Source organism: Sander lucioperca, chromosome 17, assembly GCF_008315115.2.
Source record: "Sander lucioperca isolate FBNREF2018 chromosome 17, SLUC_FBN_1.2, whole genome shotgun sequence".
NCBI lineage: Eukaryota > Metazoa > Chordata > Actinopteri > Perciformes > Percidae > Sander > Sander lucioperca.
The window spans coordinates 7,752,324-7,778,359 of NC_050189.1; the positions used below are offsets into that span (position 1 = coordinate 7,752,324).

The 26,036-nt window shown below is 39.8% G+C and overlaps 1 protein-coding gene across 10 annotated transcripts in view; it reads left to right on the forward strand.

Moving 5' to 3' along the window:
- The window catches only part of si:ch211-200p22.4 (phosphatidylinositol-binding clathrin assembly protein), a 93,126-nt gene extending 68,986 nt beyond the window's left edge, over positions 1-24,140 (forward strand). For 6 of the 10 annotated variants that reach the window (XM_035994160.1, XM_031304307.2, XM_035994166.1 and 3 more), the window contains 7 exons: positions 7,668-7,808; positions 8,332-8,362; positions 8,859-8,991; positions 11,324-11,347; positions 16,208-16,264; positions 17,688-17,864; positions 18,804-24,140. In XM_035994160.1, coding sequence (XP_035850053.1) covers positions 7,668-7,808; positions 8,332-8,362; positions 8,859-8,991; positions 11,324-11,347; positions 16,208-16,264; positions 17,688-17,864; positions 18,804-18,818 — 578 coding nt within the window. In that variant the 3' untranslated portion in view covers positions 18,819-24,140. The remainder of the gene's footprint in view (positions 1-7,667; positions 7,809-8,331; positions 8,363-8,858; positions 8,992-11,323; positions 11,348-16,207; positions 16,265-17,687; positions 17,865-18,803) is intronic. The other 4 variants (XM_035994163.1, XM_031304309.2, XM_035994164.1 and 1 more) reach the window with 3 other exon arrangements.
- The last annotated feature ends 1,896 nt before the right edge of the window (positions 24,141-26,036 follow it).

The following is a 26,036-nucleotide window of genomic DNA, read 5'->3' on the forward strand; positions in this document are numbered from 1 at the left end:
ACTGGAAATTTGCCAGGATTAATCAGCCAGCTGTTTTACACCAGCTAATTATATATCTGGAAAATCTTCCAAATGGACTCTGAAGCTGTTTTATCAATTTTCTGGCAGAAAGCACAACTTTTTTTTTTTACATATTACTGTCATCATTATTATGAGTTATAGTTGCATTTGTACAGCTGTATCATTGCTTCTTCAAACATTTGCCAGATAAAGTTGTTTTGTTTCTCAAATGTTTAAAGAGTCCATAGTGCAGATTCTTTTTAGAAGCTGCAGATTTTTTTTCTTGGCTCGCTCTAATCTGTTTTAACCCCGTCAAAGTATGAAGGTAAATATGGTGCAAAAAGGGAGAGCTTGTAGAATACAATGTGAGAACTTGCAGAACAAAAAATCTGAACTTGTATGTTAAAATTTGCACTTGTAAAAATTTTATTTGCACTTGTAAAAATAAAATTTGCACTTGTAAAAAATATTCACACACCTGTGATCTGAATTTGAAGTCATACAAAGAAAAAAAACATGAGAGCTTGTAAAAAAAATCTGAACTTGTAAGTTGAAATTTGCACTTGTAGAAAATGTTCACACACCTGTATTCTGAATGTGAAGTTACAGAAAAAATATTCACAAATGTGTAGATTGATATTTACATGAACACAATGACAGCTGCAAACTTATAATGCAACATTTACTCGTATACTTTTTTTTTACTGGTTCATTTTCCATCACAACCACAACTCAGTGATTACAACCTCTCGAATCTGTCACTGCAACTTGACATATGTGCTCTCTCGCATCACAAAGTGGCGAATCTGCGCACCTCGACTTTCACAACACTCTTGACGATACATTTGGTGCAAAACTAATTTGTACCTGTGGACTTAGGCTGTGGAGCTCTGAGCTAACAGAACGGGAAAAGCCTTCTTATATACAGTCTATGGGAAAAGCAGGGTTTCTATCGCCAGATGAGGGACAACTCTGTGCGGCTTATTTATGTAGCATGGAAACTTGGTGGAATAGCATGCTAGCGTTAGCTAACTAGCAGCCAGCCCGCTTCTGAATACCTTTTGTCTAAACATTTTTAACAGTCAAACTAAAACACTGGCGGTGAGCTCCACGGCCTGCAGCCGCAGACGGACCGTCATCAGTGGGTAACAGGTGCCAAGTTTCGCATCCCTGCCGAGAATTGCATCCACTAGGGAAAATAATGATTTTATAAGGCAATGTACTGTTTAAAAACTAGGCAATATAGTAAATCTCTCTGTCATGTTCATCAATAATGATTAGGATTTTAGAAGGTTTAGAGAGATATCAATGTTTTATCAGACTCTGTAGTAGCATTTCCTTGCTACTTAGATGCAATTTTCGGCAGCAATGAATTCTGCAGAAATTATTGTTTCTGCCCAAGCGGGTGCAATTCTTAGCAGGGATGCACAACATCAGCAAAGCAAGCTCTGGTCATGGCCGCTGCTACCGGATGTGGGGCTCTCCGTGTCCCGCTGGAGCTCCGACTGCAGGTCGAGGTCGGCAGCGAAACTTTCTGGCAAAAGCAGTGTTACTACGCTGGTCGATCCCCACTGATGACGGTCCGTCTGCGTCTGCAGGCCGTGGAGCTCACCGCCAGTGTTTTAGTTTGACTGTTAAAAAGTGTTTAGATAATTAAAAGGTATTTATTTAGAAGCGGGCTGGCTGCTAGTTAGCTAGCTAACGCTAGCATGCTATTCCACCAAGTTTCCATGCTACATAAATAAGCCGGACAGAGTTGTCCCTCATCTGGCGATAGAAACCCTGCTTTTCCCATAGACTGTATATAAGAAGGCTTTTCCCGTTCTGTTAGCTCAGAGCTCCACAGCCTAAGTCCACAGGTACAAATTAGTTTTGCACCAAATGTATCGTCAAGAGTGTTGTGAAAGTCGAGGTGCGCAGATTGGCCACTTTGTGATGCGAGAGAGCACATATGTCAAGTTGCAGTGACAGATTCGAGAGGTTGTAATCACTGAGTTGTGGTTGTGATGGTAAATGAACCAGAGTAAAAAAAAAAGTATACGAGTAAATGTTGCATTATAAGTTTGCAGCTGTCATTGTGTTCATGTAAATATCAATATACACATTTGTGAATATTTTTTCTGTAACTTCACATTCAGAATACAGGTGTGTGAACATTTTCTACAAGTGCAAATTTCAACTTACAAGTTCAGATTTTTTTTACAAGCTCTCATGTTTTTTTTCTTTGTATGACTTCAAATTCAGATCACATGTGTGTGAATATTTTTTACAAGTGCAAATTTTATTTTTACAAGTGCAAATTAAATTTTTACAAGTGCAAATTTTAACATACAAGTTCAGATTTTTTGTTCTGCAAGTTCTCACATTGTATTCTACAAGCTCTCCCTTTTTGCACCATATTTATCAAACTCTTCTCTCTGCTCATGGAGGCTTGTGGCTCCAGTGTGCTGCCTGATTCTGGCTTTGGACAGACTATCTTCCTTCTAATAATAGAGCCTGTGTTGAAGCTGCAACTACAACTAGCAATACACCATCTGGGCAACTGGCAGCATCTCACAAAAATCCCTGTGTGTGCAGCTACTGTACTGCATGTCTGTTTCCTTTTGTGTGTGTGCCCATGCATTGTATCTCTATATGTGTCCACATGTGTCTTTATATGTTAGTGTTTGTAACTGTGTGTCTGCGTCTGTTCGCACGTCATCTGTCATTTTGCTCCATCCCATCTGTCTGCTACTGCTGGTCTGTTTTGTTTTGTTGTTGTTCACACCGTTCACACCCTCCTACCTAACTCCCTCCCTCCCCTCTCCTCCCTCCCTCCTTCCACTTATTTCATCTCTCCCTCTATCTTTGCCTCATCGTCTCCCCATCACACTTCAAAAGGCAAGAATCACCCAGGCAACTCCTTTCCATCTGCTCTCCTCCTCCTCTTTTCTCTCCCTCCTTACAATTCAAAGTCCTTTCTCATTCATCTGTCTCTACAAAGTCTGTATTCTTTATCCAAATTTTCTTTTGTCCACTTTTAACTGCTATTTTGTTCGGAGAGTTTGAGGTGTAGTTGCTCCGTTTTATATCGAGATTTTATGTTTTAAAGACAATGCACAATTCACATTTGTGTTACTGAAGCTTACATGTTTTGTGATGTCTTTATGATGTAATCTCAATTTTCCATCATTCATATTTGTTTTCTCCCTGCAATTATTTTTTCCTTAGTTTTTTTAACACAGACTCAGGGATGCAGTTTTGCTTCCGTTTTAATTGGAAAATTGCTGCAGTTTTTAACTGTATTTGAGCAATCAGTAGTCGTCTTCTAGAAAGGAGAAGCCTGCTTTTGTCTACTCTGTCTGAAATCAAGGACTCATTGTTTAAAAATATTTCTAGTAGTAAATCTGCATATTTACCACGCGAGAACGGAAAGCTTAACAGGCGTTGCAGCAGTAACTAAAGGGAGGGGGTTGAGCTTAGTAAACGGACAGTTCTTTGTCTTAAAATGAACAGAACAAAAAGGTCATTAATTAAGGTTTCAACAACACCATAAGTTTTGAAATCTGTCACTGTCACAGCCGCTGCTGTACAAGCTGAGAATACTCTTCTTCCTTCATATTAGGGCTGAATTGATTCCTCAAGAACTGTCTCCGCAAAAATGAGCCAGCTACAGAAGCTTGGAATATAGCGACATGGGGCACTGAATTTGATGAATTTACTGTTTATCATACCACAAATGAGACAAGAATTAGCGCGTCCCACGGTCCCTCCGCATTATTTTTCTGCTGCTAGGAGACTACTACTTCGCCAAGAGGACCTTCAGTTAGAAAATATCCAGAAACCCAGAATGTATTATGGCACTTCAATGCACTAAATGGGATTATTTTGACAGACAATACTACTGCATGCAATTTAAGCAATACAAATTTTCTAAAAAGGGAAACCAATTAGTTGTTTATTTTAGGAGACCTGTCTTATTTTCTCTTTTGTATATTTACTATTGCTCTTTAACAAAGCAAAAGTATTCCTTATCCGATTAATCAATGGAATAATCGGTAGAATACTCGATTACTAAAATAATCGATAGCTGCAGCCCTACTTTATATCCTATCCGTCCCAATGCCAGCAGCCAAATAACCATTACTTTAAGCAATAGATGAAGCCAGAAATGTTATGTATTCCATGAAAAGAGAAAAAGAGCTTTAGATAATCCAACTAAATAGTAGTAAATAACAGATTTCTCCCTTCCAGTGTTTTGGAATTGAACCCTTCGACATGGATTTACTTCCTCGCTTCCCTTTTGATCTTAAACTCTATTGACTGTCAAATCCTCTGCTGAAACACCTAAGCTAACACTGATAGCATTATCCTCCCAGTTCAATACAATGCTCTCAGTGCTCGCTTCATCACCTTCCTCCTCCACATCCTGATTCCCTCCTTCCCTGTTTTCTTCTGCCTTCTGCCTGCCTTGTGTGATGTGTGTGTGTTTGTGTGTGCGTCTGCGTGTGTGTGAGATCTACTGAGAGAGCTTGTTGTGACACACACTCCCCCCTTATCTCCGCTTCTCTTCCATTGCTCTCTTGGTTCAATTTAATTCAGTGGGCTGACACGGTGGTTTAAGAAACAAAAAAATCACCCACATTTCCAAAGTGTTTTATCACAGTGACAACAACAATGGAAATGCCGACAATGGGAGAGAAATTACAGTCAAGATAATAAAAAAAAAAAAAAAGATAGTGGTTGCTTTTTCACTCACTTCATTTCCCCTCTTCTCTTTAACTTTCTCCGTCTCCGTATACTTCTCCTCCTCTCCCTCCTGTTCTCTCATCTGCTAAGCTAGCAGGAAAAGTGTTTTCTGAATCTCTTGTGTCAGCACCACTGTCACTGTCAGACCTGCACACCGCTTCCTAACTAAATATTATTCCTCCCTTTTTTTTCCCCCCACCATCAGTTGCTTCTCTCTTTTTTTTCTCCTCCTTCTCTGTTTTTTGCAGGGACGCTCTATGTTTACAGCAGTTGTCTTGCATTCACATCTTGCTCGTTCTTGTTTCTTTTTTTTTTTTTTTTTCCAGCTTTGTATTGTCGCCTTGCTCCTGACTTCATTTTATTTCTGCCACTTGTCTTCATGTATTGGTTTGTAATCCCTAATGGTTACTGGATAAAGTGTGGAAACAGCAATGCAATACTGCATACAATTATGGAAGAAATCGACATCACCATGAGGTTGCGCTTTCATTTTCTCTTAAAAAATTCCTTTTTCTACTACTCGCCATGTTTACCACGCCCACCAAATACATCTCCAGGTTTCTACCGGCAGAGTTATACTGAGCCATTAGCAGCATGAGTGCTGACATGGGGAGTTAACAGGCACTTACACACACTTTCGCACACCAACACAGGAAATTACTCTATCATTTGCACCTACCGGCCATGGAAAGTCAGTTTACACACTCTCTAATACACAAACGCACACATGTTCCAAACTAATCACTGTTGGGAGTGTGTACATGACAGCTACAAACAGATAAATCAATCATCTAGAACAAGTGCTGCAAGCTACTGAGTCAGGGATTATAGGCTGGCTGCTGATAGAATGAGGCTGCTGCATGACAGTAATAAAAGAGTAAAGTCTGGAATCTTTGCCCATGTAGGTAAATGCTAAAAATAGAGCAGGGCTATTTCAATTAACAGCAGGGCCAGCAAAGCTGTGCTTTATTAATGTGAACTATCACATTAAGAAAGCACAGCTCAGCAATATTCTCAGATCAAAACTGTCCAGCGCTGCTTCATTAAAGCGGTCGAATCGTGAGTGAACATTTTGGAAAATTAGGCTGAAAGTTGAGTCAGCTCTCATTAGATTCAGTATTAAATGCCTTTGAAATCAGTTGCTTCTGCTCTTAAAAAAAGCACTTCTCAATTTTAAATATTTACATCTGTAGTAGGAACGAATGGGCTTTGGATTGACTGCCACAGACAGGGTAGGGAAGTCAGAAAGTACTAAGACATTGTTGGGTTTGGTGTTTTTGTGGGAGTGGTTGACTTTCTTCACCTCCAGCATGAGTTTCCCCTCACTGTTTTTCAGATTTCTGCTGCTACAGTTTAATTACCCAACTGACCACTCTCTAAGCCCCGCCCCATCTTACTTAACGTAGTGTATATGCAGTCTACTGTTGCAGATTTAGCACTCGAAAGTCTTTGTAATTTTTGAAACAGTGGGTCCTTGATTTCAGACAGAGGAACACAAGCAGGCTACTTCTTTCTAGTCCACCACTACTGATTTTTGGTTGTGTCTAGATGGTAACCCTAGAATTGTGAAAACTCTTGCGAGACTCGCTGCCCGACAATCTATCCTTAACCTAACCTTAACGGTCTAACCTGAACCATCGAGATAAAGTTCGGTCCCTAACTTTAACCATCTTGTGAGAGTTTCGCAAATCTTGGTTTACCATGGTTAAGGCAGCTACACACTGGGCCGATAGGATGGCCGTTGGACAGTCTGGCGAGGTCGGCGACTCGAGTCTGTTCGGTGTGTTCCGTGCCGTCGTCCATCCGAGGGGCTGTCGGCCTTCATTTTGGTCGACCTGAAACGCTCAGTCGGAGACAGGACAGTCGGGACTCACCCGGAAATGGCGAGCGGAATGAGCGTGACTAGAGTCTCTCAAAATCTGACGAAAATCTTTTAAACTGACCTTTGTTGATCTGAAATGAAGACAACTGCAACTGCACGGCCTATTTCTCGCTTAAAATGTTTTCAGAAACACGTTTCAGTGAACTATTTTAGTACGATATGAGATTGTATTCTGAACAAGCCGCCATGACAGTCTGTCTTTGAATTTCCGGAGAAACCAGACCTACGTGACGCGTTCGTCCAATCAGCTGCCGGTTTTCATTTTTTGGGCGACAATACAGATTAGCGCCGCCTGCTGTTATGGAGACATATTACATCTCGTTGCTTTGGTGTGTTCCGAGGCACTTTTTTGATCAACTCGGGGAGACTGATCAGTCCAACTGCCTTTTCTGCCGAGGGTCGGCCGTCTGGTCTGTGTGTAACTGCCTTTAGACACGACCTTGACTTTCCTGTTGCTAGCTAGCTATTAAAGATAACGTTGCTGCGGAGTGTAAAGTTCTCCAAATGTTTTAATGTGCAGGACAGAGACGCAAACTTTACCTTACACTCTGATATAGTAACATCCAGGGCCAGATTTTTATACAGTAGGCGATGTGGTATCGTTAACGGGGCTTTTTTTTAACGTATCTGTAACTCAACAAAATGATGTAGTCGGCTAATAAAATGCTTCTTGGAAGTATTGCTTGATTACTGCTTAGTTCCTTAGACTTTTACGGTTTTTGAAAGACCTCCAAACTCTTTAAACGCTGAGTATCTTTCTTACTACATCCCCATGCACACTGCTTCAATATAAGAGACAATCCAAAGCTTGACAGGCCTGTCGTGCCTAGTTACGGTTGCTAAAGTATAATTAGGCATTCACTGTTTGGGGATGGGGATTATTTTATAATCTGATATGTTTGTACGTAATTGCTTTTCTCTCTGTCTATGTGCCTGTGTGGTGTACTAACCCCTACTCCTTCTATGTGATGTTGTTACCAGCCTGTCTTAACAAAAATGTTTTTTTAAATCATAATTTTTCAGCTCATTTACATGTATGAGTTAATTTCTACTTCAGGTTTTGATGCTCTAGGAGACCTGTTGAAGCCTACAATGCCCACACACACTGCACCTCTTCCTCCTCCTCAAATGGCCATCCATCCTGGAGGGAAGCTGCTAGCCAACGACCTCGACTCCTCTCTGGCTAACCTCGTGGGCAGTGAGTGTCGAGATACATGTACAAATGCAGCTGAATGTGTCCACAAAGGGGTGGGGGGGGCAACACTTAACCAGTCACAGTATTTTAATGGTTGAACAATTATGTAATCGACACTTGAAAAGCCTGGCCTTGAATGCATGCATACACACATCTACACCATCTTTTTTATGTAATCACTCATATTAATTGAGCAGAAGGATGTACGCTGTTATATAAATATGCATACACTACTAAAAGACCTTTCCTTTTCACATGGCAACATTTCTTTCTTCCCTTTATCCTCTTTTTAAAAAGGAACCATTAAGTCAATCAAATTTTTGCAAAATGTACACCTCTCTTCAGGAATAAATTTGATTAAACACATCTGAATGTTACAAACTAGTAAAAAGATGATGTAAGAGAGCAAAGAAAGTAAAATCGGAGAGAAAAACAGCATCAAATGCAGAAATACCGGCCTCCCTGTCTATTATTTACTCTTTTAACTATGATCACTCAGTTTCTCTGTGTTTCTATCCCTCCTCAGATCTGCAGTTTGGTGGGACCCCAGCCAAGAAGTAAGTGTCTTGAGTTGTGATGATACCTTTTAGTGTTGTGCTTGTAGTCTAGGCTGGAGGATGTATCCACTAACCCAACAAATACACCTCACTGTTTTACTTACCTCAACTGTTGCCAGCATCCCTGCCTACAGTCTGCCATCATATAACTTCTACTACTTAAAGTCAAAAAGTATTCAGTTGTTTTTAGCTGCTTAGGTTTGTGACAAAGTGCTTCTGTAGAGTGTTAGAGGCAAAAAGACTGCTGTACATGGATTCACATTCATGTTTCTGCTGTACATGAGTCTTTAAAATTCATGATGTGCCTCACGGGGAAAATAAAAAAAATAAAAGATAGAACAAAGACAAAAAGAATCTTCAAGTAAATAGAACAAATCTACTGAACTACTGAATCTTTTATCTTCCAAGACATGATTTCAGTGTTGTTTAGAATTGGCCTCAGGTTGAGCAAGTGTAAAAGCGTGTTTGTTTTGTTGCTCTGCTCGTCACTCTCCAGGCCAGACATGCAGTGGAACCAGTCTGGAGAGAAGAAGCTGACGGGAGGCCACAACTGGCAGAATAAGACCATGTCAACCACACAGTGGGGCCCGGCGCCCATGGCCCCGCAGCCCATGCCTGTACAACACGTGGTAAGGAGACAGAAACACGCACTGAACATGCAGACACACAAATACAAAGACAATGTGTCATGTGGTGCAGTGATTGTACAACCTGAGAGTTTACCCTAAAGAAATCCATCAAGGTGTCTTAAAGTCCTGCAAAAAACCTTAAAGGATGATTCCAGTTTATTACAACTTGGAACGTTTTTCTGTAGTTTAGGCCATCATTCCTATCAGTGATAATAACATTGAACTAACCATGTTAATTGCTTAAATCTGCAACATTACTAGAAAATTGGCAGGTAAACTTAATTGGAAGAGAAAATGAAGTCCCAGTTTACATACCGCCTCACTGGTGCAACTTTGACCTACAGATTTTTCCTGTGCAAAGAAGTATTATTAGCAACATTTTGGGTGTGCTCACTTTTAGTTTTTCCTTCATCCGGTTCAGATAATCTGGGTTAGGCTTCTTTACAGTCCGTCTAATTGTCTGAATGCTAATGTTTTTTGCCCATGTGACATTCCAAGATCTCCCAAATAATGGCCAAAACTATGAAAATGAGAGCCAAGTTGTAACAGACCACAATTTTCTGGCTCTTTAGTAAATTAACTGTTTAATTACATTTTAAAAGTGTTTCTGTTCTAGCTTCTTATTGTATTAAAGGAATAGTTTGTCATTTTAGGAAATATGCTTATTCGCTTTCTTGACTAGAGTTGGATAAGAAGATCAATAACACTCATGTCTTAGAATTAAACATAAGGCTACAGCCAGCAGCAACTAAGCTATGCATAAAGACTTGAAACCGGGGGAAACAGCTAGCCTGTCTCTGAACAAGGAATACCTACCAGCACCTTCGAAAGCTTACTAATTAACACATTATATCAGTACAAAAAAACAAAGTATAAAAACAACAGTTCACTAAGAAGGGGGTTGTTATATGCCAGCAGCTATTGGCTGCAGCTAGTTATCTGAGCTCAGCACAAAGATTCTAGCATGGATCTGACAAAATCTTCCTTCCAGACATGAGAGTGGTATCAATCTTTTCATCTAACACTCTACAGTAAAGCCACAACTATTCCTTTAAAGGCATACTATGTAACTTTTCCCGCCTAGGTCCCCCTACAGGTTGTCTCATTGGAATTACAGCTCGCGCGTCTCGCCGTTTCGGTCCCCCTACAGGTTGTCTCCTGTAGGGGGACCGAAGAGGGAAAAGTTACATGCCTTTAACAGTGTAGCTGCCCACAACATGGCGTTTTCATTAGTAAAAGTATTCAGTTTGGATCTTCAAAAAATGGATGTGTTCCATTTATCTAAATGTAACTTGCAGGCATTTTGCTGATAAAATATGTTGCACCCACTGAATGCTGGACTTGTCGTGTGCACGTGAATGTTTTGTACCTTGTTTTTGTGTTGGTGTATGTGAGCGTATTGGATTGGTACAGTATATAGCTGCCTGTGCATGCTCTCTGTGTGTGTGTGTGTGTGTGTGTGTGTGTGTGTGTGTGTGTGTGTGTGTGTGTGTGTGTGTGTGTGTGTGTGTTCGTTGATCTTGGCAGCCCCTGATCGTCCTCCTGATCTCTGGACAGCAGTTTCTGGCTGATGAGGACAAACTGTCACTAACCCTGCGCTTCCTCTCTTTCTCCTTTTGCCCCCAATCTCTATCTTTTTTTATTCTCTCTCTCTCTCTCTCTCTCTCTCTCTCTCTCTCTCTCTCTCTCTCTCTTTTGTTGGTCCTTTCCTTCTTTCTTTCCCCCTTCACCCCTGCTGTCATTCCCCCTCATCTCTCCTTCCTGTCCCGCTCATCCTCTTCATGCGTTTCGTCCTTTGGTTTTTGCACCGTCATCCACTCGTCTTCCTTCCCGTCTTCGCTTGTTTTATCGCGTCTTTTGTTTTGCGTTATCATCTGCTCGTCCTGTTTTCGCCACACTGCATTTGACATCTGCCCGTCCACGTTTTGACCCCTCATTGAAATTTGCTTTATTTGTTTCTGTTGGTTTTCCATCTTTTCCTACGTTGTGGTTCTAACCTTTTTTCTCTTCTTTTACTATCCACTTTCTTTTTCTCATTCATCCATGTTCTTCTCACATATCCTCACTTCCTCTGTCACAACATCATCCTCTTCCTATTTCTTTATTTCTTTTCTTTCTCATTCTCACCTTCTCTTGGTCTCTACCTCGTCATACCTTTTTTGCTTCTCTCTTTCATCATCTTCTCATTTTCTTGGATTCTCTGTTTCACTCTCACGTCACTTTCTCTCGTCCTCTACCATCTCCTGTGTCTCTTTTCCTCCCTCTCCATCTTTCTCTCTGTCTGTCTTCTTCTCTGTCTTTTGTCCCTTTTCCTTGTTGCGTCCTGATGCAGAATGGAATGTTCTATACTAGTTATGTAAGTACTTATCCCTGTTTAGTAAGACAGGTCTTAATGGCTTCTCAATGACTCCTATAATGTGCTTCCAACCTCCCTCTCGCTGTTTCCCTTCTTAGCTCTCTTTCTCTGTCCCCTTTCATTTTTGTGTTCTTTGCAGACTCTTCTTTTTAAAAAAAAAAAAAAAAAAAAAAAACTCCCATATTGTTCCTGCCGCAATTTCCGCAAATAACCCTCTCACCTCGGCTCTGTTCTGCAGGCTAATGACCTGCGCTTGTTATGTTATAAGCTCTAAGTGGGGCGCCCAGATAGCTCAGTTGGTAGAGCGGGCGCCCATATATAGAGGTTTACTCCTCAACGCAGTGGGCCCGGGTTTGACTCTGACCTGCGGCCCTTTGTTGCATGTCATTCCCTCCTCTCTCTCTCCCCTTTCATGTCTTCAGCTGTCCTGTCTAAATAAAGGGCGAAAATGCCCAAAAGAATTATCTTAAAAAAAAAAAAGTAAGCTCTAAGTGAATTGTCTGATACCAGGAAGTCAGAAAGAGGGCACTACTTTTCTCCTTCCGTACTGCTTTATTTTCAATGGTCAAGCCTTTTGTTTGTCCCTTGTACATCTTATTGAGAGGATAAGTCTGGTGATATTCTCTAGTTTTCTTATTGTCAACAGATCATATTTTAAAAGACAAAAAACAACATTGCCTGTGGATTCAAAACCTAATATACATTTGTGTCATAAATTTACATTTGTCTAAAAACGATTTTAAAAAACATCATTGATCATTGCTGTTGCAGTCAGTGACATGTTTCTCATTGCAATACAATAAACCCACACTGCTGTTTAAACCACAGTTGAAAATAGTCCCTGACAAATACACTATTTAGGGTAACATTTGCTATAAATTACAGTGCCCAGCTGTTTAAGGAAATGCCTTAGCCTTTTAGCCATTCTACTATATTTTAAATATTGACATCTGTATTGGTAAGGAATGGACTTGGGATTGAGTGCCACAGACAACACTTTGTTGGGTGTGGTGATTTTGTGGGATTTGTTGAGTTCAAGAAAATTAAAGAACTTAATAAATAAAGCACAGCGTTGACGTTTTGCAAAGTACCCATATGTGCCAGTCTGATCTATAGGGATTAACAGAATAGCACAATAAAAGAACAAAGCCATTGTTTTCTCAGAAAAACAGACTCAAATTTAATTTCCCTCCTATATGGTGCAACACAAAAGTCGTACATTGTGTGGTCAGCAGTGCGCTGAATCCTGCCTTCAACGTACATTTAGCAAGACAAGCAAACACAAACAAAATGCAGCAGCTTTGACCATGTACAAATAAAGGTTAGAGTGGGGAAATATAGACACGTTTTAAAAACCGCAAATGTAACCTCTGCAAGCCGTCGCATGATAAATAAGTCATAGCGGCATGTGGCTGTAATATATAAGACATCACAGGTAGCAGAGCAGCGAATAAGAAGGGTGTCATGCATGATAAGTAAAACTCCCACATCTGAGGTTCCTGGCAAAAGGGCAAAGTTCCAACGGTCTGTGCTCGCTTGATACTTAAAATGCCAGCCAGAAATCCTGCAAAGCCTTTACCTGCTTTATCCTTCAGTTAACCATGCAGGTCATGTAGGGTCAGAACTTTGCAGAGAAAGCATAGAAAGAAGAGAGTTGCCTTTCGAGTGATATGGCAAAGGGAATAGCAAAAGTTCAGTTCTGAGACACGCGAGAAGTCGGGATTAAAGTCGTAGAGAAAAGACAGATTTAAATAAAAACAGATGCACAGGTAGGAAGGGAGGGATAGAAACCGCAGAAGTGAGGTTGAGCATGAAAAGCCAGAGATAAAAACAGATGAATGTAAAGCATGATGCATTGAGGGCCGACAGCTGGGCTGAAAGACAGATGGACAAAAGTACCGATAGAGAAGGTGCAGTGGTGCATAAACAGCGTGTCACCTGCTCTATTTTTCTTTCAGACGTCTTCTTGTCATGTTTAAAAAAAATAAAATAAAGTGATGCCCCCTCTCGTTTTGCACAAGACTGACAGACCAGTCAAACTCGGAGACAGATGGGTTGCTAACTAAAGCGTGGTTCAGGTGCAGATGAAAGTCAGTTTAATCTTTAATGATAGTTTTAAATACCAAGCCACTAGTGTATTACTAAGTGAGCAATAAACTTATCTGATAAGAGTCTCTTGGGTGGAATTGGATTCATGTTCTTACCTGTCTGGCTGCTGGCCATCTCTGCTGCTGCGAGAAGAGATCAAATTGATCAATGATTATGATCAACTTTCACAGCCTGCTCCCTGGGGGCAGGAATTAAAAGCGGGTGCCTGGTCAATCACATTGATTACCTCCTAAGATCAGTTCACTGGTTCACCTGACCCGACCAGAAGCCTTCTCGTGGCAATCTCTTAGCAGAGCATCACTTCCTATCCTGTATGTTGAAGCTTAGCTTTTACATTATTTTACAATTTCCACAACAGAGTTTTATTTTTAAAATGACTTCAACAAAATGCTCTACTCCTAATTTTGGCCTTACAATCTCACATAGCTATGTAAAATCGGCATCAAATGAGGTAATACATCATGCTGTAATTTATCGCAGCATCACAGCTTTGTAAATTTTAAAATAAAATGCTCAGATCTTTACAATTTAAGCACCAGAAGTCAGTATCTGAAAAGCTGTAACTATAGAAAAAGACGGCTTGGAGGGAGACCTTGTGAGGAGAAGATATTGCATGAGGCATGGGGAAAAACTGTCCCAAAACAGTGAATAAATCGATTACACAGACATATTTATTTTTAGATTCAGTGTGACATACACAAATAAATTCAATTAGAAATCATAGAAAGAAGACGCTCTTTATAACTTCAGAACCTGCATGAGAATCCTCACGTTTTTTAATTTCCCTCAGTATCAAAATAATCCAGTGATAGTTGTGATCTGTACTGTACACGCATGGGTCCATTGCAAACAGGAACTGCTAATGGCTATTTCAGCATCCTTTTAACGGTGCCAGTTTGCCTTAATATAAACAAATATAGACTAAAACAACAGAGCTCAAGTAGCCAGACTGCTTTTCACTGCCTCAGTTTATCTTTTCTATTCTGTATTAACCGCACAGCTTGTTTTTATTCAAGGCAACAAACCATACATACTTCAATAATCTAAAATGCAGTCAACTACAGTAATACTGTAATGCTTTAAAGTATAGAGGATTAAGCCACAATTTACTCTACTGTAACAGACACTGAATACATGACAGCGTTGACATTTTATTGAAGTAAAATGAGGAGAAGAGCTTGCGCATGCATTGGAACTCACTCTATTAGGATTTTTCCGTACTCTAAGGACTGTTATTTTAGTGTTTTGCACTCTGTATGTAAGGACCACATTTTGTGTTTAAAGGTGATAAATTAGCAAGTGAGTTTGGCTCTTTGCGTGAATAGTTTTGTACATTGAAAACTGAGATAAAACAATGTGTAAGACTAGACTCTTTTTTTCATAGATCAACCAGCATAACGTTTATTTTTTAGAAGCGTTAATGAAGTAAGCAATTAAAGGATAATGATGGTGTAGTTTTATTCATCCAGGCTAAACATACCATTGTATTGCCTTGATTAATGCAATCCATCATTCTATGTAAGACCGCTAACGTAATATGTGATTTCACGCAGCTAATTACTGGGTTTAATGGAAATATTGTACCTTTTTTTATTCATTTATGTGCACTGTTACGTACTCCAGCTGGAGACTTTCAACTGTAGAAGTACTTTTAATACTTCTGCAATGATGGAGACGTTATAAAATCATGTTAAGAAAAAACTGCCTCAGTTGTCTCATTTACAATGATGGATTAGGTTTGTGAAGGCAGCAGCATGTTTCTGCAAGCTGTTTTTTAATGGGTTTTTTGGAAACCGTGGGAGCCTGCGACTTCCGGGTGAGCAGGACGACCTGCAGCAGAGCAAGCAGTCGCAACTTCTGACTGCAGCAAATACTGTACAAAAATATGTGGTAGGGGGAAAGAAATCACGCTGGTATTATCCTGAAACATCTGAAAATGTTGGCAGGTATTCCCAAATCCCACTGAGAAATCCAGATCCTTATTAGTTTCAGAGAAGCTGTCAAAGTGCGAGCTTCTGCGATATGTACTCTGGTGAAATTACTGCAAGCGATACAAATCTCATCTAACATCTGTTAATATGGTTATAATATATAATATATTGCCCACTGCTGTGCAAGAAGTACCCTGCACCGCAGCTTCACTTCTAATCTTATGCATTCACTGATACGATACTGTTACACCCCTTAGACCCTCGCTCCTATGAATTACCAATTTGTCAAGCAGAAATCGGCGGCTTTGTTTAAGGATGTGCGTGGGTTGTGAACGGCGGCTACAAATTGCCCGTCACGTTAAATTTGAGGCCCATTCAGCCGTAGTGGATTTGATTTGTGAAGTAAGGAGGGCAGGGCTAAACACTGTCCTATTGAGCCACCCCTTTTTAAAGCTGTGGTAATGATTGCTCCCAGTGGGATTCCACTAAGTACCTCTGCTGCATGCTGTCTTGTTGCACTCATAATGTGCACACTTCATCAGCATTAAACGTTTTCTCCTTGCACATACATTACACGGTGTGTATTTTATTTATTGTGTCAGACATGTCTAACAGAGACAGAGGAGATGTTTGTCAGAGCTAAAGACAATAAATTGTCTATGTTCTGGTGTTCATTCATTCATTGTTATGCTATGGCAACTACGGTAGTTTTCCACATATGCATGTCGATAAAAGCCATACAATGTTTTACCCAGGTGTGTTTTTCTGCCACCTCTGATTTTTTTCACCTGCTTTAAGTTGACTTTTGTTTTTCTTCTAGGCTCCAGCTCCCATGGCTTTTCCCATGACCACACCGCAAGTGCCTGTGTATGGAATGGTGAGTGTGCACAGATGCACAAAAAAAACACGTGGTACCAATTACTCACATACATGCTAAATATTTTTATTATTGGTCAATCTTTTTTTCTTGATACATTTATTATTCATTTTGTCTGCAAAATGTCAGAATAGTGACAAAACAAATCCTCAGAGCCTAATCTTCAAATATCTTGTTATTCATGTTGGACAACTCACATTAGTCAACATTTCTGTAAATGTGCCAGTGTTTTCAACACTGTAGTCCTTTGACGAGATGTTTTTAGACCACAGCAACAAGAAACAGCGAGACATTAGTTTAGGTTAAAAAATTGCAGACAGAAGACAACAAGACGCCATAAAGACAGCCACAAAATAAGCATTCCCAAGACAGTGCAGAAGCCATGCAGAGCAACAGCAACCAGCAAGACATTAGTACAGTAATATATCAACAGTATCCCCATTCAATACATGTAAAGCAAGCAAGCAACAAAACACAGCCAAGCAATGCTGATTATAGCCATTTTCTTGACACATGCAAACATGCAGAGCAGCAATACGCAATGAGATAAAAAAAAATAAAAAATACAACAATCATGATGGCGATCTGGATAGAACAATGAAAGACACAGGACAAGTTAGTACAATGGTAAACTTTTTAAAGTAAAAGTGAATATTTCATCCCCAGGCCATGCAGAGCTGTTTTGTCTGACCAATGGTCCAAAACCAAAATATAGTCAGTTTACACTTTTACAAAACTGAAAAAGCAACAGATCCTCACATTTTAGAAAGCTAGAACCAGCAAATATTTGGCTTTTTTGCTCGATAAATTATTCAAAGAATTATTTGACTATCAAAATAGTTTTACTCGGTTACTTTCGATTATCTTCAATTAAACAAGTAATGGCTTTAACTCTAATGCAGATTATACTGAGGTGCCCACTAGGGCTGGGTATCGCCAATGATTTCCTGAATCAATTTGATTCCAATTCACATGATTCGATTACATTTCCAATTCAATATCAATTATGTTAGTGAAATTTACACAATAACAATAACAATTTTGCTCGGATATAAAAGATTCTCAGAGAGCTTAGGCTAAACATCCATAAATAAATTATATTAAAAGATCAATTCCGGGATTTTATTAATCGATATCAGATCACTCAAACAAAGATTGATTTTATTTGTAGAAGCGATTATTTTAACCAAGCCCTAGTGCCCACAGGTACCTACTTTCACTTGACTATTTACTTGACTTTGTCTTCTCTCTTTATCAACCTGTTCCCTTCCTACCTTTCTTTCTCCTCCTTTTTCATCCCTGTGTTTCTGGCCATTTTGCTGTCTTTCTCACTTTCTTTTTCCTATTGCTTCTCATACTCTGTTTTTCATCCTTGTGTCCCATCTTTCTCTATCTCAACCCCCTCCTCTCTCTCTCTCTCCAGGTCCCTCCCCAGATGGGTCAGATGGGCGGGGTACCAGTGATGGCTCCTCAGCCAATGATGTACAACCAGCCTGTTCTCAGACCCACTAACCCCTTCGCACCCATGCCCGGAGCCCAGGTCAGCTATCCTGTACTTGTGCATTCATACACACAAAACGACACCTTTGCAACTGAAAAGGTATTTAATAATAAAATGTAATAAAAACCTGTTAATGTAGCATGTTTCTCAGTAATGTCATAAACTTGTTTTGTGTTTTTATATGAGCCAACTTGTGAAGTCACAATTTTATAATGTTGAAACCAGAGTCACCCCAGGGTTCATTGTAACAGTTAAAACTCCTTATAAGGTCACAATGGCTAATTCATGCAATAACATGACTTTACCAGGACCTTATTGTTTATCAATGCAATGTGACAAAAAAAAAAGTTGACATAAATTAAACAGACAAGAGTGTAACAAAACTAATAATGTGACACAATATGGCTGACGTAACAAACCAGAAGTTACATTGAGTTGGATTTGGTTTAGATGTATAGTTGTTTATGTTAATGGGAGAAGTATGGCATTATGTATGTATGTATGTATGTATGTATGTATGTATGTATGTATGTATGTATGTAATGTGCATGTGTGAATGTGACGCCTTAAAACAAACAAACCAGTGTCTACTTGTGACCCATCATCACCAGTTGCATGTCTGTCACAGTGTGGGTGATGACCAGGCCAAAAACAATCACAGTGCAAGAGTACAAAAAACTGTAGTTGTGATTTATGTTTGTAATAATATTAATATTTATGTTTCCCAATACAACATTGTTAAACATTCAATTACATTTTTTACATAGATACATAGAGAGGTTGACATTGCCTTTTTAAGCAAGTGTGCAAATTACAGTGTACAAAATTATTGTAATGATGTAATAATAAGTTACAAAGATGTATTGTAGCCATTGTAAATACCTGTATTTTGTGTAGGTTAAAGCTGTTTCACTAACCTGTTTTAGTGTATGTAAATTCCGGCTGAGATATTCTTTGTTGTTATAAGTCGGTTTGACTGCATCAGTAAAATGATCAAAATAAACTATTTGTTTATTTGCTCTTTTTCTGTCTATTCAGATGCAGTTTATGTAATCCAGTCGGGGGGGAAGCAGAGTGCCAAAAGCGACAAACAGCAGAAGAAAACACACAAGAGGAACGATCAGATGGACGGAGGAATGATTTGATAAGGCTAAAACGACTAAGAGACAGACAGACCACAAGATAACCCACCGACACCAAAAACATGTTGGAAAGAGGAGGAGAAGATGAGCACACAGAGGATGGAGGGATGTGGTGGGGAAGATGTCATCCTGGCTGGTTGTTGTCTGAAACAACTTTGTGTGTGTGTGTGTGTGTGTGTGTGTGTGTGTGTGTGTGTGTGTGTGTGTGTGTGTGTGTGTGTGTGTGTGTGTGTGTGTGTGTGTGTGTGTGTGTGTGTGTGTGTGTGTGTGTGTCTTCATTCTGTTCTACTGACTAATTTGTGTTTTAAATCATATCGATGGAGGGATGCGTCAGGAGAGGGAATAAGGATAAGAGAGAAAGATGTGAAGAAAGATGGAGGAGGAGAGAAGAGGGGATTAAGGAAATCCTACCTCTGGTTTTCAGTCAGACCGGAACCCGTCTGACTGCCGTGAGAGTCTCTGCTGTAGAATTAGCTTTATTTCAATACTGGTGCTATTTTGTCCTCTCTTGGTTACTGTCCACCTGCAACGGCAACTTGGGAGCACTTAGGAGGGGACAAGTGTTTGTTTAGTGTGTGTGTGTGTGTGTGTGTGTGAGAAAGTATGTGTACTTGTACAGCAGTTGTTTCAGACAATACCTTTGCAATGATCCCCTCTCCATCCTCTTTGTTGGCTGTCTGTGTCCAACTGTCCAATAAGCGAGAGATTTAGAGGCAAATATTCTCAAGTGTTTCCCGTAATTTTTCGCTCTGTTGGGGATATCTTTGTATTTTTCAGTCTGTTTTCTTCTGCAGTCTCTCCTGAATGTTATCGGGGCTTGTACAGCAATTTGTTGAACCATTTGTTTATAGTAGTTGAGCGTTTTTAAGCTTAAGTCTTGGTTACTCATACTGCATTGTTTTCTTCTCCCAGAGCTACAGATACACACAGAGAGACGGGGATTAGCGGTGGCGGTGGCATGCTAGCAAGGTATATAGTCGTCTTAATTGTCTATGAACCAAAAATATAAAAGCCTGTTCACACCTAGCTAGCTGGTGTGTTCTGGCAGTTACATATTTGTTAGCTTGGTTGCTAACGGGACAATACGTTCACACAGTTTAAAAGATGTATTTTGGTCTACAAACTATTACTCTATCCATCAGAGGAGATTAAATAAAACTGGATGGTGCATCACAGCTAATAAGCGACGACATCTTCCTCCATTTTGGACTCTCCGTTCCCCAAATGTGAGCGCTGTCGAAACAGCTTGATTTTGGTCAACGTTTTAAAGTGCTGGTGTGACCAAACATATTTTATTTGTTTATCTTGACACATATATTTCTGCCATTACTTTCAGTAGCGGGTCAAATGGAAGCAATTAGTATTTGTGTTATGCTAAAGCAACTGCAGAGTGTTTATTAGCATCATTAGCTGCCTGTTAGCACCTGATTGACCTGTGTGTATCTGTTCTTCTTGTCCTCATTAGCTCACCAACCAGATTCAGATTTGAAAAGGTTTTTAAAAAATAAGAGCTTTTTCATTAGGTACACCCCTGGCAGAACCACATTGTGTGCCAATTATTGATTGACTACAGCACTGAGTGAGTGAATAAATGTTACTGAATTTAGTTGCACCGAGAGCCAAAACAACACTGAACTTTTGACATCACCCTCGCTCTGTGGTTCCAGGAAATTTTGGGGATACAAATTGACTCATGTAATAGGTCGTGGCCAATCCAAAGCATTCGTCACCATGAGTTTGACTGTGGGTATATGTGTGCATAATGCATTTTTTGTGTGTGTTCACGTGTGTTCTTACACATTTTATGTGTATGTTTTCCATTGAGGGCTATTTCTGAGGGTCTAATTGTGTCAAATTTCGAGCCGATTTTGAGCCAGCGAGATTGACACAACGTGTGATTTGTTTTCTTTTTGTAAAATCAAAATTTTGTTGCAAAATGCACATGCAAACATTTTGCACTGAAGTGACTATCCTGCCGTAAGAAGAGCTGTTGCCAGTTCTCCTGGTGTGAAAGAGTTGAGACAGAGATTTGAAGTTTGTAGACATTGTGTGAGGTTTTACAATTAGAAGTTTGTTCTAATCGACCTGCCACTTTGGCAGGTAACTAAAAATTGTTTTCTGCCATTCTAACAATGAACTTGAACATTTTTGTAGTCCCATCCCCATCCCAGTCCAATGTCTACATCCCAGTGATAGTTCACATAAAATCTGTAGAATCTCGTTTCAGTCTCTCAACTCTGTCTAGTTGGTCTATCTCTAGAATGCTTTTTTTCGCCTGCTTCGTCACTGTTTGGTATGTGTAGATATGTATAAAAAAATAGTAATAATCAGTTTCTGTCTAGATTGTCTGCTCCCACCTATCACTGTCGCTGTTGGATAGATATTGCTCTTAGTCGCTTCTTGTCACAGTCTTGTGTTAGCTTAGCCTCTCTTCATAGTATCCTTACAGAAGACCGCCTGCAGTAGGTTTCCCACCTTGTCCTCACCGCTGCCAGTGTCTAGTAACTATAGCTCTATTATCTCTCTTGGTGTCTCTGTCTTTTAGCTGTAGACGAAACCTTTCGGAGGCTCTCAGGCTTTGTGGTGCGCTTTTGAGTGCACTCCTTTCTTCTCGCTGTTAGCATCGCGCCAGTTTCTGGTTAGATAAAGTCCTCGTCTTTTTTTTTTTTTCTTTTCTCGACAACATCTGCCATCTCTGCCCCTCGTTATGATGTCAGCAGCCGACAAACTGTCTCTGATTTGGACTGTTGAACCCAGACAGCTAATCAGATGCTTGGATATCCAGGTCTTTTGTGAAAAATGGGAGACGTTGTTGGCTATAGGAGAGACCTAGAACTCAAGAAGTCAAGTACAGTATATAGTCCAGTCGGGTTTGGAAATGGGCTTTCGCTAAATGCTAGTGGATTTCAGCAGCAGCTTTAAAGTTTGTCTGCTCAACTAGCCACTTGTAAAGTTTATTTAACAGGAAACATGTTGCAAGTAGCAAGGGAATCCATGCATTAATGGGATAGATGAATAACAATTCAGTTCCAAGCCATGATAGTAAGGAAGGTTTTTGTGTCTGGCCAAAACTTCTTCAAAAAACTTGTACAATAAGTTGCTCTCTGGTGTTTCTGTTGTCCTAAAACTGAACTGTTATCAACATGAATTCCCTCTGACACCCTCGGTGTCTTAAACAGGGACTTCTTCTCCAACAGGGTACCTTTTTTGCTTTTGGCTTCCAACTTGGACTCTCGTTAAACGTTTTTTTCTTAATGGACGTCTGCGCTTTGGCTCCAAAAATAAGTTTGAATCACAGCTCTTTACTTTCTGGGACAGCTGTCTCTTATCTGGTGGTGATGAATTGGTACTTCAGAAAGAGAAGCTGTTACCAGCTGTGGCACTGATCCAGAATCAGGTCATCATCACCCTGGATCTTAAAAACAATGAATCGTATCAGGTCTTAATGCAGTGCTAATAATTCCTGATGTTTTGTAATTACCTCTATAGAATACAAAATGAGTTGGCTTCGGTGTGAAGGACAGTAAAGTCAGCGCCAGGGTGTTTCGTTTGTTATTGCCAATTAACCTGACTTAGGTAAAATAAACAGAATGAACGCTGTTTGACCCAGTCTGACTACCTTTTTCAGCTTTTTTCTTTCAAGCTAAATCTACATTTTGTGTTCTTCTTGGGCAGTAGCTATTCTCTCCTTTCCGTTTTCGAAAACTTTAAATTTCTCTGCATGGAATCCTGTCCTGCCTGTTGTGAGGAGATTGTCTTTGTGTGTCTCAAGTGGTTTTCAAAATGGTCACATTTTTGCGGGATAGAGAGAGCATAGAGACTACTGTGGTTTTTGAGTCTCATAAATGTTACTGGCTCGTCTCCTAAGCGTTGATGTAACTGTCAGTAATTATAACAGCTTTATCACGTAGGTAATTTTGTAACGGTATTTATCCTGGGAGGGTTTTGGCCGAGCATGCAGGCTCTTTTTTCGGCAACTCCCTTCCTTAAATTCAGACATTTTCTCACATTTACAGCTGGGAGTTTCCCAGGACAGCCACTGTTTCAGACCAGCCAACCTTGTGGCTTAGTTTCTCTCAACTGTATAAGCTGCTACCACCTCTCTGCATTGTTGTAGCATGAATAAGTGGAGAAGGATACACGGATAAACGTTGATGTCATATTGAAATGTCTGTTCTCTGCTAAGGCCAAGTGTATCAAACATTCAGAGAGCAGACTCCTCTCTGGCAAGCCATCGCTCTCTCTCTTTATGGGGTCGGTGAGTGCATGGTTGTATCGTTGTCGATGTTTGTTGTCCTTTTTCCAAAAAAGCATGATATGACCGTGATGATGAAGATAAATTCTCTCCTCTTGTTGTCCCTGTTTTAAATCGCCTTGTCAGGCAAGGCGAAGTGGCGAGATGGATCACACTTTCTTGACCAATCATTTGCCGTCCATGACAGGGACTGAATCTCAAAGATGTTTGTACTGTCGATAAACGAGCCACTGTAGCAAAAATGGAGCACCAAACTTTTTTTTGTGATACCTCTCCCAAAGATGTCACGTTTGTTACTTGCAGCAGATATGTCCTTTGGATTTTCCACTGTTGTGGCACCATCTGGGGGTCGCTGTGTGCATTGCAGCCGTGGCAGCGTAGGAGAAGCAGGAGAAAGTGAAACGAACGAAACAAAGAGAGAGGCTGTTTAACAGATAAATTTCCTCATTTTGTCAGTGAGTGTTGAATCAAAGATCTCTTGTGCACGTTCTGTTTTTTCTACATCAGTGTTTTTTGGTAAGAACCCTCGGATTGCTGCCTCACTAATCTGTATATAAAGAAATGCACACATTCACACTCACAACACAGAGCTCAAACACATACTCTCATAATCTGCAACTGCATTATTTTCCATTCACTCTTTATTTTTCTGAACGTGAAAGATATTAGCGTTATTACAGCAGTATATTGGTATGATTACTCCTCAGTGGGGACGGGCTAAACAGATAGACGATGCAGATTTCGAGAGCTGCAGACCTCCCTGTACATCAGGATCAGCCATGAATTCTCAATGATGCCAAATGTTTTTTTGAGCAGAGTACACCTTTTAATCTGTCTCTCTCTTCTCTGTCTCCTCCCCCCATCTCTTTGTACATTTTTTTCTATTTATTTAAAGCAGAAATATATGGATTGTATCAAGCATGGAAAGGCAAACAAATGTTACAGTTGACAAAAAAAAAATCACAGGCTTTTATTTTACAGCAGTATATTTGTTTATTCTAGGGATCGGTTTTCTCTCTTTTTTTGGAAGAAATAAAAAGTCATTTTCCATTCCTAAACGATGTGTCTGTTTTTCTTCACACTTGCTTAAAGAGCTGCAGGCTTGACTCACTACTCAAACCGCCAAGAAGGTCTACATACTTTTAAAATGCACTTTAAAGTCTCAGTTGATAAAAATTCAAAGTCCTGAAGTGTCAAGCCTCCTGATTTTTAATTGCAGCACCAGAGAGCCTGAGAATGTTTGTTTCTTTTTAATTAAGCCTTTTCTAGTAAAATCTAAACCCATGTTTTAACCCTTCCAATATGTATTTTGTAAGTTTTTATATTTTACTTCAAAATAAGTTTAGAATTTAACTGTGATTGGCATGTTTTAACCTCATTTAATCTGGATAATTATCATTATCATTATCCGTCGGTCACTATGCAGCTCCAGGCAGGGTTTAAATGCCTTGCTCAAGGGCATTTTGATAATGGTAATTATTTAAGGAAGAGAATTATGTTTCTAATGCACTTTTAACATATGTGGTTTTTTACCAAAGGTTCTTAAATCATAGCCTGACAAGCCAGACCCACATCAAGATGTTGGGTCTGGGAACTCACCATTGGCAGGGTTAAATCCGAGGTGCGGGATAAACGGTTGTCTTTCAAATTCCCTCTGTATCCGGACGGCAAAACTCCAAACACATCTTCCTTTTTTAAGAATGACTTCAGTGCCGTTCTTTGTTCTTTTCTCAAAGAAAAGCTTAACTCCAAGTCTTCCAAAGCCGATTCGAAAGAACGCTGTTCGCCAGCAGCAGCAGCCATCTTCTTTGTTTTCAAGTAGCAGGGAATTCAGGCGGAACCGTTGCAACTCTGCCGTCCTTATGTTAAGCCCGCCCACCGACTCTGTACACAATGTGATTGGCCTGACCAGAATTTGGTTTTTCCAGCTCGCAAGCCAACAGAGAGTTGCTGACCCTGGCTGCAAATTACATTTGCTGCCGCTAGGGTGCATCTAGATTTCTAGGCTACTTAAATCAGTGAATTTAGTCACAAATGGCTTCTTTGGATAAACTTTAGTATCCAAAGAAGGGAATGCTTTTTGTAGGAAGTGCAAACAATAAACAAAGTAGGCTAATTGACAATCCATTTAAGGAACAATGCTAGTGACATTTACTCATAAAAATACCACAGTTATTGATTAAGAAATCATGTTCAGTGAAGTTTGCTGTTCAAGATAGTTAAAATGTTATTTTTTTACTGATGCTGTAAAGTTTTAATATCCCCAGAAACAGTTGTTTGTTGGTGGCAGTTATCAAAAATATTGATGATATTGATACTCACAATATTGAGTGCATGTTAATAATACTGGTGCTTTATTACAATTAGCTGTTAGAGTGACATACCTGTAAATGCTTGTTTTGCCAAACTTGCTCTCACTTATTCCTCTTTAGAGCATTTCTTATAGTCGACATGAGTAATATTTATAGCTCTTAAATCATCTTACAGTTTGTTTATCAGTAATGAAGGCTAACATGTAGCAGAAAGGTGTTTTATAAACTGAGTTTTTGTAGTTTTGTTACAGAATATCCATCATCCCGGGCACAGAGAAACAAATTGCCATGCAGCAAAATTATTCACTGAAGTCAAAACACTGCCGTTTGTCAGGCTCAGTATGTTTTGAGGGATGTATTTCCTAAAACCATTTAATCAAAAACACTGAAATATGACCAAATAAATCACCCCCTGGTGTCTTGATGTGATTGTAGAATAAATGTACACAAACTGTTCAGAGCTCAGTGGGAGTCAGGAGGTGGGAACCAGCCTTTTTAATCCCTCACCGTGGGAGCACTGGAGTCAAAATCAGACTAGGCTGGGGAAAGTGTGTTAGGCCAA